General features: G+C 40.0%; 1 protein-coding gene and 1 non-coding gene across 2 annotated transcripts; both read left to right on the top strand.

Annotated features, from left to right (window-relative positions):
* Positions 1-3,345: 3,345 nt before the first annotated feature.
* On the top strand, positions 3,346-3,417 carry trnah-gug (transfer RNA histidin (anticodon GUG)). Its single transcript has one exon. It is a non-coding gene; the product is annotated as a tRNA-His (tRNA).
* A 347-nt stretch (positions 3,418-3,764) lies between these two features.
* On the top strand, positions 3,765-12,568 carry clptm1l (CLPTM1 like). Its single transcript, XM_068576327.1, has 18 exons — positions 3,765-4,034; positions 4,805-5,033; positions 5,214-5,308; positions 5,454-5,643; positions 5,986-6,170; positions 6,369-6,447; positions 7,354-7,471; positions 7,560-7,654; positions 7,912-7,996; positions 8,626-8,729; positions 8,869-8,934; positions 9,206-9,256; positions 9,364-9,446; positions 9,546-9,580; positions 9,722-9,777; positions 10,174-10,218; positions 10,477-10,592; positions 10,682-12,568. Exons 2-18 carry the CDS (start codon positions 4,869-4,871, stop codon positions 10,764-10,766), a joined length of 1,653 nt encoding a protein of 550 aa, XP_068432428.1. The 5' UTR covers positions 3,765-4,034; positions 4,805-4,868; the 3' UTR covers positions 10,767-12,568.
* Positions 12,569-12,646: the final 78 nt, after the last annotated feature.

The raw sequence follows: 12,646 nt of genomic DNA, 5'->3' as shown, positions 1-12,646 counted from the left end.
CGCCACTGAGTGGTGGAATGTTTAACTCTACTGCCAGCAAGGTTAAGTGAAATAGTTCAAATTAAAACATTTAAACAAACACAAGTGAGGATTTTGAAAAAAACATTGCTGCACACTATTAGTATTAAGATTTGCCCTTCAGCAAGTTCAGCTTCAGATCAGGACTCTTTTGAGTTATTCCTGTGCTGCTCAAGGGCACTTCAGCAGACCTGCTCGCTAACACTAACGCTTTGTCTTGGAGAAGAAATGCATTGTCTCTTATTATTATGGCGATTACATGGATATTATAAAGGCAAGGTCAAACATTGTGTTATTTCACCATGCTCTTTTTTGCCATTGCCACAATGTGAGACACAAAAACGACACAACACATAACTCAAATGTTTAAAAAGTATCATAAAATGTTGCTGCATGTTGATATGCAGCAAATACAAACAACATTCTGCCCTACTGGGCATCAAAGCAAAAAGGGACAGAGGAAGATGACTTTTTACAAAGAAAACTAAGAAAGAAAAATGATTTAAAAGACCCTGAATCTGCCAGCGCTGCATTCCCCAACTGGGTGTTTCAGAATTGAGAGGCCCTGAGAGCAAAAGGTCCGGTCACCTTCAGTCTCAAACGGAGGCTGAGGGACGGCAAGAAGAGCGGGCCTGAGGAGCTTCGTCTGCTCGCTGGCTCACAGTGGACCACAAATTCAGCAATTTAGCTAATGTATGTGACTCAGGTTTCCTGAGGGAAGGAACAAGTACATCACTGGTACGGGATAGGCTGAAGCCTTTTAATCACATCTGACAAGTGAACGGGCGTGGAATACATGAGGGGAAAGTTCTGCCCTTCTCTTGGTCATATATCTAAAGTGACGCCATTTTTTTCTTTGCATTTCTCTTTTCTGGACTGCTCTCGATGTGCGGTTCCGCCCAAAGGCTCCCAGTGTTTCATTACTTTGGGAGGTTTGACTGTAATGCAGATCCCTCTGATTCATGCACTTTTTTTGTTTTAATCATTACAATAATGGATTAAGTACTCAATATGAAGTTATTGTGAAACACTAAATATGAGACAATATGCTAAACATGGACATCTCATCACAGTAATACATGGGGGAAGTATTCAGCTTCTTTCTCCAGTAAATGTCCCAATAAAACAATGAAAAAATATTTGATTCAGTAAAAATCCTGGGTTATAATAACAATGATAATGTCAGACCTATTAACGTCAAAAATGTATTTCTGCTGCAAGATAAAGTGCATTAACATGTGAGCGTATATACACTAGTGTTTACTAAACTTGTTTTCTGGGGATCCACTTCCCAATAGGACTTCTCTATCTCATGAGAAGAGCGACTGTGTTAGGACATGGTCGTCTTAAAAAATAAAACAGTCATTTGGAAGAGACATACGGTGGAAAAATACCAACTTTGTTTTCAATACTTTATAAACGAGATCAAATAACTGCATTTAGTCTGAGTTAATAGGCCAGCTCATACGTTTCATTGCCTCTCATCAATTGAAAATGACAGATTTCTGCATAGTTATTGTTTTCCTCTCGTCAGAAGATTCGATGTTATAAACTTAAATTATAAGAAAGATACGTACTTGAGTAAATGTACTGTCCACTACTATAATTACGTGGATGAAACCTATTTTAGGATGACCTTTGATATATTTATTGATCTCAACCTTTTTATTGATTTAAAGCCATAAAAAAACAGCAAAAAGATGAAGGTGAAACTTCATCAAAGACCAAACAAGTCACACGTATAAACCAGTACAGAAAAAACATCAGAAAAACAACAAATATATGCACATCATACATTTATTTCAAAGTTAGTTCATTTAGAAAGACATTTTTCTTTGCGATTACATCATCTCTAGTTTATGCAGAATGTCATAAGACATCCATTTCAGTCCATTTCCTCTGTGTTGACGACGCCCTGAAGGGTTGGAGGCCATCTGACAGTCAGGAAGCGAGAGAGGAGTCATCTGTGTACAGGGAGTAGAGGAGTGGATTGGGCACATCTCTCTCAGTGACGCAGCAAAGACAGGTGGGGTCACAGTTGATATACAGGAAGCCTTATAATATCCACCAGTAGATTTATGAAATGATGTTCAGTTGGGAAATTTGCCCGCGGAGCACTTTCAGGATGATGGTGCTGAATTCACAGCTAATGTATATGCGCTGTCACTGAGGTCAGGGGAGTTCTTGGACAAATTATAGGATCATGTTGACACAGCGGACACTTCAGCACGTAGGCCAACTGCAGGGGGTAAAGGACCGAGGCTGCAATACATGTGAGATAAGAAAACACTGAGGGATGGAAGGACTCCACAAAGATTGAGGTCTGTGCCACTGGCCTGAACTCACAGAGGCAGTTAAGCTTGACCATCTGCAGCACAGGAGTGATTTCAGTAGGTTACGCTGTCTTTTAGGGACGGACAGTGTCTGGATGAATGTCACTGATTAAATGTCACTGTGACTACGAATATTTCAGAGAGAGCAAAAGCATTATACCAAAAATGTGTTATATGCCCAGAGGTTATGTGGGAGAAATAGATATTAGCTGATAGATCAGGTTATCTTTAGACAACTACAACGCTCCATGAATCAGTATTGATAAGGTTTAAACCACATGTGGACGATGCCATTTAAAAAGAACAGCACTTTATAACCTGTGCTTTTAATTCATTTAAATGGGGGGAAAAGAGGGGTATTTAAAAGAGGGAAATCTGACATTTCTGCATGATAATACACCCACAGTCCCATAATAATCAGGCCATGGATCAGGGACTGGTTAGGTGGGACAACAACAATGTGGGTAACTGTGCAGCACTCATAGCATCTCTTTGCCTCACCTCGGACAGTCACAGGAAGGTCTTATGCAACCAAAGCTGGATCAGCTTGGATTAATGGTACAATCATTTCTGAAATACTGCTGATACTTTTATACATAATGCAGACAATGCCTACATCATGTTTACTTTGACAAAGAAATAACATCAAAAAAATAGCCTTCAAATAAATCGTGAGGGGAAAAGGAGCAAATGTGTCCAGTGGTTTAATGCATTTATTATCTATAAACAATATAACAGATGGGGTGCAATCTATTTCTGCCAACTAAATTAATTAAGGATAAACCTTTCAGCTGAAGTGAATTGAAGAGGCAGGTGAGCTTGACCTCTTCTGCACAGTGATTCAATTAACTTATCAGATTGTCAAACGTCACTCACTAGTCAGTAAGTCAAATCATATATGTAATAAGTGGGAGAAAGTAGGTTTAATCATAGTCGTTTTAATCGTGGCGACATAAATTGTAGGTGTCTCACTAATCTTCGTCTCCAGTGGCTAGCCGTGATCGTATAGTGGTTAGTACTCTGCGTTGTGGCCGCAGCAACCCCGGTTCGAATCCGGGTCACGGCACTACGTTTTCAAAGAAACCACCTCATGCCTGAACATCACAGTAACTTCCATAAAGTACACTTTCCCTACATCTTGCCGTATAAACCCGAAATGCAACCCTTCCTCAAATGATTTCATCAAATAATATAATTTGTGAGATAATCTGGCCGATTATCAGAGTTTAAAACAAAAAAACCTGAAATGGACATGTAATAATAAATAGATATATGTTTTTTCATTAATAATAGCTGTTTATAGGGACAAAATAAACCGCTGTACTATTTTAATGCAGTGTATCGTCATTCTTTAAGCGTCTCGGTGGCATAAAGTCTCGCGTCACCACCCACAAAATCCCGTTCATGAATCCAACCAGGAAGCGAATGGCGGAAATTTAGATCCACCTCACGCTTTCAGGAGAGCAGTTTTGTGTGGCAGAGCCGTGTTTCTCTTGAATGGAGAGGACAGCCGAGTAGACAGCAGATGCCTTCAGCTACAAAACGGTGGACGGCTTTGAAGACTCAATGTCGTCGAGTCTAACGAGCGAGACCCGGCAGCAGCGCCGGTAACGCGGATGGACGGATAGCCAGAGAGAGAGAGAGTCCTGTCTCTGACAGCCTGCCACATTAAGTTCAACACCGGTAGGTTCAACGTCTAAATGTTGCTTTCATTTTACGTCACAATATATGAGAGGAAAACAAGTAGACGAGCTTAATATCTGGCGCTCTGTAAAGAGGAGTTTCAGCCAGCAGATGTCAATAAACAGTAGTAAACACATCCTTTGGTCGCGTAAAGCCACAAAGAAGCAACCATATGGACCTGAAGGGCTGGAGGAAGCGTTCAGCGTTCATGAAAGTAATGAAATTTACTGAAACCGTGCATATGTAAATGAGTTGCAGAGGAGTCTGACAACTTCAGCAGTTGCTACTCAAAGTGTTCACAACAGGTCTGATGGACTGAAATAACAGCTGCTGAAACATATTTGAATATATTTGTTGCATCAATGTCCAGGAAACCCACCATCTAGATGCGAACCTGTCAGTGTTGTGTATTATAACGAAAAGTGGATGTTTCTTCCACTAAAGGAGCTGTTTCATGCACCGTGTGTATACGATGTCAGTTTTGCAAAGAGCCCTGATCTCAGTCTCCTCCAGTACATTTTGAATGCATTTCATAAACACTGCCTTCGAGCCAGGCCTCATCTTTAACATGTGGTGACTGCAGGTGTTTGCATACTTTTTGCCATGTGGTGTAATTTTATTTCTGGGATGACAAGTAGGTAATTAGTCAATGCCAAGAGGAGAGGCTTCTGCCAGCTGATGAAGACTCAGCAGCATTCGTTCACATTACACGGTCCACATTGAGCCTCATACTCCACACTGAACCTCTATCTGTGACTCCTTATTTGCAGACATATGGCCGTGCTCCACAGCTAGCCGAGGGAGACGCCGCAACAAGACGACAAAACTAGCATCATGTTCCTGAAAACCTCTTTCACCACCCTGATCGTGGGGTTGTTTGGGGTGTACGTGCTCCACACCTGTTGGGTGATGTTCGGCATAGTGTACACTAAACCCTGTGACAGCCCCAAGAGTGACAACTGTATCACACCCTTTCTGGCAGGGGACCCAAAACTACAGGTCAGTAATGTGGAGGGATGGATGGCCGCACGGTTTTAAATCCAGTATGTTTTCACTTTAACTGGCTTGTGTGGGTGGTTTTTGGTTTAATTGGCCAGGATATATTATATTTTTTGTGTGTGTGTGTGTGTGTGTGTGTGTGTGTGTAATAATATCTGTGAAACTTCTCTGTGTATGCAGTTGAGTATCTACACTGCACTGCGGCCTGATGCAGAGGGGGGACATACTTTGATCCACAAAGAGGAAACATTTGATGTCAACAACAAGTTTGAGAGGTTGGTTTTACTCCTACATAGAATAGTAAAGTAATGACTCATCATTCCTGATGAGTCACTGTCTTCTGATGAGTTTATTCAGATGCACGTGCTTGCATACATTAGCCATCCTGCCTTTCATCATCTTCCTCTCTTTTCCCTCCAGGATAGTAAATGTCTCCATCCCAAAGAAGACCCGCAACAATGGAACTTTATATGCACTGATATTTGTCCATCAAGCCGGCATCACACCGTGGCAGGATTCACGGCAGGTCCACTTGGTGGCTCAGCTCACCACAAACATGGTCCCTAAGCCGGCTGAAATCTCTTTGATATCCGGAGAGGATCAACCACAGGTACTAAATTGTTCATGTTTTCTGAATGAAGGTCGTGTAAGGGCATGGGGATGAGCTTAAGGTAGCGACTTCAATGTTTTATATAACCCTCATGGATAAAAAATACTGTGAGAAATTCTTGCTTTTGCTTTGTAATTGATTGTGTTTATTTTATTTGTATGATGTTTAAATAGATTATATCATAACTCATTTGTAGTTTTTATTTTTTAATACTGTTATTTATACTAATATTTGTTCGAACATGTAGCATGTGCATTTTATCCACATAGACACAGAATAGTTTATTTATTAATGGGGCGTTTGATTTAAGAGTAAAAATCCTTTGTCCATGCGATCACACAGGGGGAGAAAGAAGAAGTCCAGCGAAAGAAACGTGACGGTAACCGTGCGGCGGGAGCTGGTACCGCTTCCACCACCGATCACCCAGTTTCTCACTGGCGCACCCGCCTGACCCTCAACATTGTCGGGGACCACTTCTTGTTCGACAAAGAAAACCTGCCGAGTGATGTCCACAGATACCTCAGAGTGTAAGACAGTGAACACGGAAACAAACTCATGCAACACTTTGTGAGATTGAAAAGGTCTGGGTATGATGTTGAAGTGATTGTAGATGTTAAACACAATACACAGTATGTACTCTTATATATATTTTTAAGCATACTCTAAATGGATTTCACAAACTTTAATTTGGACCCAAAGCCATCAGAGGATGTTTTGTTTTTCAGATTCCAAAATGGTAAGAAGATGGTTTATCTACCGCTGCTGTTTGTTGATGAGCTCAGCAACCGTGTCAAGGACCTTGTGGTGAGCTTTTACATGAAAACAAATAATATGTATTACACTGATATTGACTGAAATGTGCATAACAAGATCGGTGTTTGCATTTCCCTTTTTAAATAAGCTCCGAGAGAAAATAAATAATAGAGCTTTTTAAAATGTGCCATTGACTAAGTATCACAGTAAACTGTATAGAAATGGTCAAATTAAATACAACTTCTCAACTGCGAAAATATAATTTTTTATGCTTGCTTCAGAGGTTTTTGCCTTCGTTGAAAAAGGGTTGACCCGCTGAAGACGTTTGCAGAATATATTCCGATGTAGTGAACATTTAACCCGCATGACTGATCAGCTGTTTTTGCTGTCTGGGTCTTTTTTGGATATGTGTGAATGTTTGTTTTCGTCTCCAGACAGCATGAAACATGGTGAATACTAGCTGACATGAAAGACCAATATAAACTTGTTCAATTGAAACAAATTATTGAAGACCTCTCTCCATTTTCCTATCTTACATGGGTTAGTTAGATGGCCAAAGCGACATGTTTTCTTTCTGCCTCACTACCTCTACTTGTTCTACTCTGTTTTTCTGGTGGCTTAAAGCCATGTAAGCCTGTCGCGCCAACTTTTGATCAAAATATGCTGCAGCTGAGTTTATTCACGCCCAACGAGTAAATGGTTATTCGCCTAATTTGCCTTTATTCTCTTGGGACAATTCAAAAGTAAAAATGTGCTTGCCAGTAATATGTAAACATGGCTACTCTATGCTACTGCTGCTACTACTACTACTACTACTACTACTACTACTACTGCTACTACTACTACTGTATATTATAGCCCAATGATTTAATAATGGTACGATTAACCAGATCCTTGTTGATTTGTTATCACCGACCACAGAATATAAAGCCAAAGCTTAATGTCTCACCTGAATAGGAGATCAACAGTACCTCGAAGGAGCTTCCTCTGACCATCTCCTACGACTCTATCTCTCTGGGGAGGCTACGATTCTGGATTCACATGCAAGACGCTGTTTTCTCTCTGCAACAGTTCGGTTAGTGAATCATTTCTCTCACACACACAGTCGAGAAGCCTCGCACTCTCACACCGCGTTTATATTTGTCTCCCTGTATGTGTTGCAGGTTTCACAGAAAAAGATGCTGATGAGATTAAAGGAATTTTTGTGGATACCAACCTGTACTTCCTGGCTCTGACCTTCCTTGTAGCTGCCTTCCATGTAAGTCTTCATCACAGAGCTCTGCACCACAGTACACAAGAACAGAACTAAATAGAGTGAAGCTCCAAGACACTCATAGCTTACAATTACTTGACAAAAACTGTTTAATATATTCCTGATGAGACATGTTTGATTTTCTTGTTCAAAGATCTAGATACCTTGATAATAAAAAAAACCCACTGATGCATACTTTTCATGAATGTTCAACAATAAACGGTAGCGTGACACATGTATGTATATTTCTTTTGCTTTTTCAGCTCCTCTTTGACTTCCTGGCATTTAAGAATGACATCAGCTTCTGGAAGGAGAAGAAAAGCATGGTGGGAATGTCCAGCAAAGCAGGTAGGTGACGTTGTCCTTATGAAAACAGTATTGGATGGATGAGAAATAAATGCAAAACAGAAACTAAAGTTAGGAAATGTCTTTAGACTCGACTCTAAACTGTAAACATGTTATGACAGTGAGTGCAACACTAGTCCATCTATAATAAACCAGGCAGTGTGTTGTAGTCTAGACTGCTCTGTGGCCAGATGTTGCGCTCTGCTTCCTTCTGCTCAGCAACAGAGTAAGGGATGCTCCTGCTTGTTGTGAGGTATTGAAAAGGAATTGGCCATCTGCAAAAGGCTGTGAAGCTACATTTAGCTCACAGCTGTATGGGCAAGAAGCCTCTGCTTCGAACTAATGGGCCAGACCTTTCTCCTGCTCTGGAACTGTGCTGTACAGGCTTGGCACTATGAGACAACTTAATTTATGTATTTCTAAAGTAGGAAATACACAAACTTCAGAGCGGGAATATGATGGAACATAACTCTGCAAATACATCAACATTTTGGAACACTACTGAAACTATTTGCTGTACTAAGTGCAGTCTGCATAAAGTCTGGACCAAATAATTCAACAGCAATGTCGGTAACTCAGGCCGATTAGTTGCAGTTTAACATTTAGTGTTTTGGTTTTGTTTTGTTTTGCAGTGCTGTGGCGATGTTTCAGCACCATCGTGGTTTTCCTCTATTTGTTTGACGAGCAGACCAGCCTGCTCGTCCTCATACCGGCTGGTGTCGGTTCTATCATCGAAGTACGTACACACGGACTGGAAACGCACACCTGCATGCACTCAACATAAAACGTGTGCATGAATTCAACAACTTCATTGATGATGTGTGGAGTTTATGTGAATGCATCTTGTTGATTAATGTGTTTTGTTTTTGTTGCAGGTGTGGAAAGTGAAGAAGGCCCTTAAGATTCAGGTTTCTTGGAAAGGAGGCAAACCAACATTCCTGGTGGGTGTCTGTGTCTGTGTCTGTGTCTGTGTGTGTGTGTGTGTGTGTGTGTGTGTGTGTGTGTGTGTGTGTGTCTGTGTGTGTCTGTGTCTGTGTGTGTAACTTGTTGCTCTATTTCAATGTTGTCTCATCAAATTGCAAAAGCACTGAACAGCCTTCATAAAATAAATACACAAATGCATGTAATGTTTGATTTGCTTTGTTATGAATTTAAATGTAAAATGCTGCAATGGGAGAACATTTGTGTGTGTTTTTGTTTTATGTGCAACAGTTTGGGAAATTAGATGAATCGGAGAGAAGAACCGAGGAGTACGATACTCTGGTAAGACACAGACTATAATAAACCAAACCACATTGTGCACCTTTGTTACTGGACAATAGAGATTGTCTGTAACTGGATCCACACTTACGTTGTGTTCTTTTCTGTAGGCCATGAAGTATCTCTCATACCTCCTTTACCCGATGTGTATTGGAGGGGCTGTGTATGCTCTAATAGTTCTACGATATAAGAGGTATGTGTTTGTACGTAGCATGTACCATTTACCTCCCATGATTACTAAGGTGATACCGATCAGTCTCACCATTATCTCCTTTTTGTTTCTCTGCTTTAGTTGGTACTCGTGGCTGATCAACAGTTTGGTTAATGGTAAGCTTCTTTTAAACACGATGGAAACAGTCAAACACATTTTAACTAATGTACTAATACCAGTATTATAATTACAAGTTGATTACGTCATTGTAACGTTGATTTCCATTATTTGATGAAACATGTTCTTGATGATTCCAGGTGTATATGCGTTTGGCTTCCTCTTCATGCTTCCTCAATTGTTTGTCAACTATAAGGTCAGTCGTGTGTGTGTGTGTGTGAGATATGTGGCAATGGACTAAATGCCCTTATCATAAAGGCATCTTCTAAATGTGTGCTATGCCTCACAACTTGAGAGAAAACAATACTAAGTGCTACATGTGATGTTTAAGTGTACCCTTGTGGAGTTTCCTGGTAAACAAATAAAAGAGAGGTTTATGAGATAAACAAAACCTGGCTTCATGGTGCTCCAACAGGTCTAACACTCCACAGGGAACCTTTAACTGCTCCAGATCCTGCAGGAAAATGTGCTCGCTGAAACGTGAAATTGTTCAGATATTGCCTGGAAGTTAGCGCCACAGCGTTGCATTCAATTTAATTTACTGCTTTGGTCTTTCAAACATCCCACTGACTTAATATGTTTGATTTAACAGCTGAAATCTGTGGCCCACCTGCCTTGGAAAGCCTTCATGTACAAGGTAAGAACAGTTAGTTTGTTATTCCCTTTGTTCTGATTTAACATGTTTTTATGAGAAAAGTCTAGATTTAGACATTCGCTCTTCTCTTAATATAAACAGATTATTTCACAGATGCTGTATTTTGTTTGACATAACAATCAAGTTATTTTCAAATGTCAAATTGATTTACTCACTGTCACTGACTGTCACTAGTCATATTAGTGATTACTTGTGTTTTCTTTCTTTGTTTATTGACTGTTATTGCTTGATATTTACCAGGCATTCAATACCTTCATCGACGATGTGTTTGCCTTCATCATCACCATGCCAACGTCACACAGACTGGCCTGTTTCAGGGACGATGTGGTGTTTCTCATTTACCTCTACCAGAGATGGTACACACACACACACATGCCCACACACCAAACAGATGCCTACGTCACCAACCAGAACAGTTTTCTAACCTCAAATTATCTCCCCTCAGGCTCTACCCAGTGGATAAAACAAGAGTAAATGAATATGGAGTTTCTTACGACGAAGAACCCAAAGGAAAGACTCATAAGGACTAGTGAGGAAAGACGGGTCATTGGCGTCCATGATCTGGTACCTGCATGTTTCATCTTCAGTCCACTGATTGGTCATTTGGTATCAGCTCTGGATTAACGGTCCAGAGGCATCTGGTCAGATATTTATAAATGGACCTGTTAGCGCAACACCATTGTTTTTTTTTTGTCTTTTTCACTACCCCCCAAAGTGCAACGTGTTGCAAGGTCAACATCAGCTTCTCTGCTTTCTTCAGTCAGGAGAGGAATTACTTTGTGTTGCATCGTGTGGCGGTGACCGGAAGATCAATGAGATCAACCTCTAAACCATTTCCAAATGAGGCGGCAACCCAGAAAGAGACGTTTCTGTTTGATGTGAATCGCCGACACACGACAATGGCCGCTTCTACCATGGGCCACTCGGCTTTGGTTTGAAAGAGTACAGGGATGACTTTAGTGAAGTCAGCGCTTCCTTTTCAAACGTCATGTGATTCCACAAAGCCAGTCATATCCATTGTCTATTGGAACAGCTCAACACTGCTAATATTAGTGGAGGTAATCACTGGTTTAAAGTATGAATTATTACATTATTATTTAAAGATGAAACAACTGTAGATGTTGTATTTTCAGAATTTGAGTTGTCTAAAATGTATGATAATTTAAAACATGTTCATGTTTAAAAATTCCAGTTAACTTGCAGTGTGTGTTTTTGAAAAGAACCTGGTTCAGACTACTTTGAAGAACTTATATCTAAATACATTAATTTTCCATATTTTTATTATACAAGCGCAAAGTCTGATGTATCGGAGCTTTCAGAACAATAAGTTTCAACAGTATGTGGATGTACTGTTGGCTCAGTTAATTATTCCTGATACAGAACCTGAGGGATTTTCTAGAAATTGTGCTAAAAATGTTTAAATATTGCTCAGTGAAAAGACTGTTAACAATTTGCCTCTTAGAAAGTCTGAATGTGTAGTCATTTACATTTTGTGTATCCAAAATTATGATGTAGACTAAAGTGGACATGTTTTTAAATTCCAGAGCGACAGACCCTGTTTAACCTTCCAGTTGAAGTGAGCATATTAGGGTGCAGGGATGACAAAACAAGACGTTAAAATATCTTAAGCTTGTGTTTAGTGAAGACTAATTCAAACATCTAACTAAAAACCCATTAACTTCAAGACGAGGGAACTGGAAGTGCAACAATGCTGACTCAATCTGGGTTTTAGGACTCATTCCTGCACCGCTCTATATGCACACATGATTAATGGACTAAGCAAGGAGTCAAATTCAAATTTGCTGAAACATAAGCTTAAGCCTGACAGTGTCTGACTTCCACTACACTGTAACAAGGGAGATGCTCCTCAAAGCCATACTGTCCTTTCCATTCACTCTAGTTTTGTAGTTTTACCTGCTTGAGTATTTTTTTACATATCGGGGCCAAGAAGATTTGTTGGTGCCAAATGTGAGAATGATTCTTTAAACTGTTTGTGAGCTCTGTATGTTCACCTTAAAATGATCCATCTGATGTTTTGACTTTGTGAGAGACACGGTAAATGGTAAGACTTGAGGAAAGTATTACTGCATCTGGATTTACAGTCACAGCTTGATTTTTCTGTCATAGTTCTAACGTTGTTGTTTTTGTTAAATCATTTTTGTAAAAGGAAGATATATGGATACATTAGGTCTGTTCACAAAGATCAAGCAAAGGTTCTCTGCTCCTCTGTAAATGAGACCAGGCAAGACTTGCCAGGAAATTGCCTTGAAATTGTTTTACTTATTGTAACGATTGTTTTTTTGATTGTGATTGAATAAAATTGTTGACTGAACATGTTGTTTGTGTTGGATTTAAAACCTCTGGACGTGTTTCTTGTAAACATTGTGTCTTCACAGTTGTGGCTTTCACT

Source organism: Clinocottus analis, unplaced genomic scaffold (assembly GCF_023055335.1).
Source record: "Clinocottus analis isolate CAN_PGR_092001 unplaced genomic scaffold, fCliAna1.0.p SCAF_14, whole genome shotgun sequence".
Lineage (NCBI taxonomy): Eukaryota > Metazoa > Chordata > Actinopteri > Perciformes > Cottidae > Clinocottus > Clinocottus analis.
This window is presented reverse-complemented; position numbering and strand designations above follow the sequence as displayed.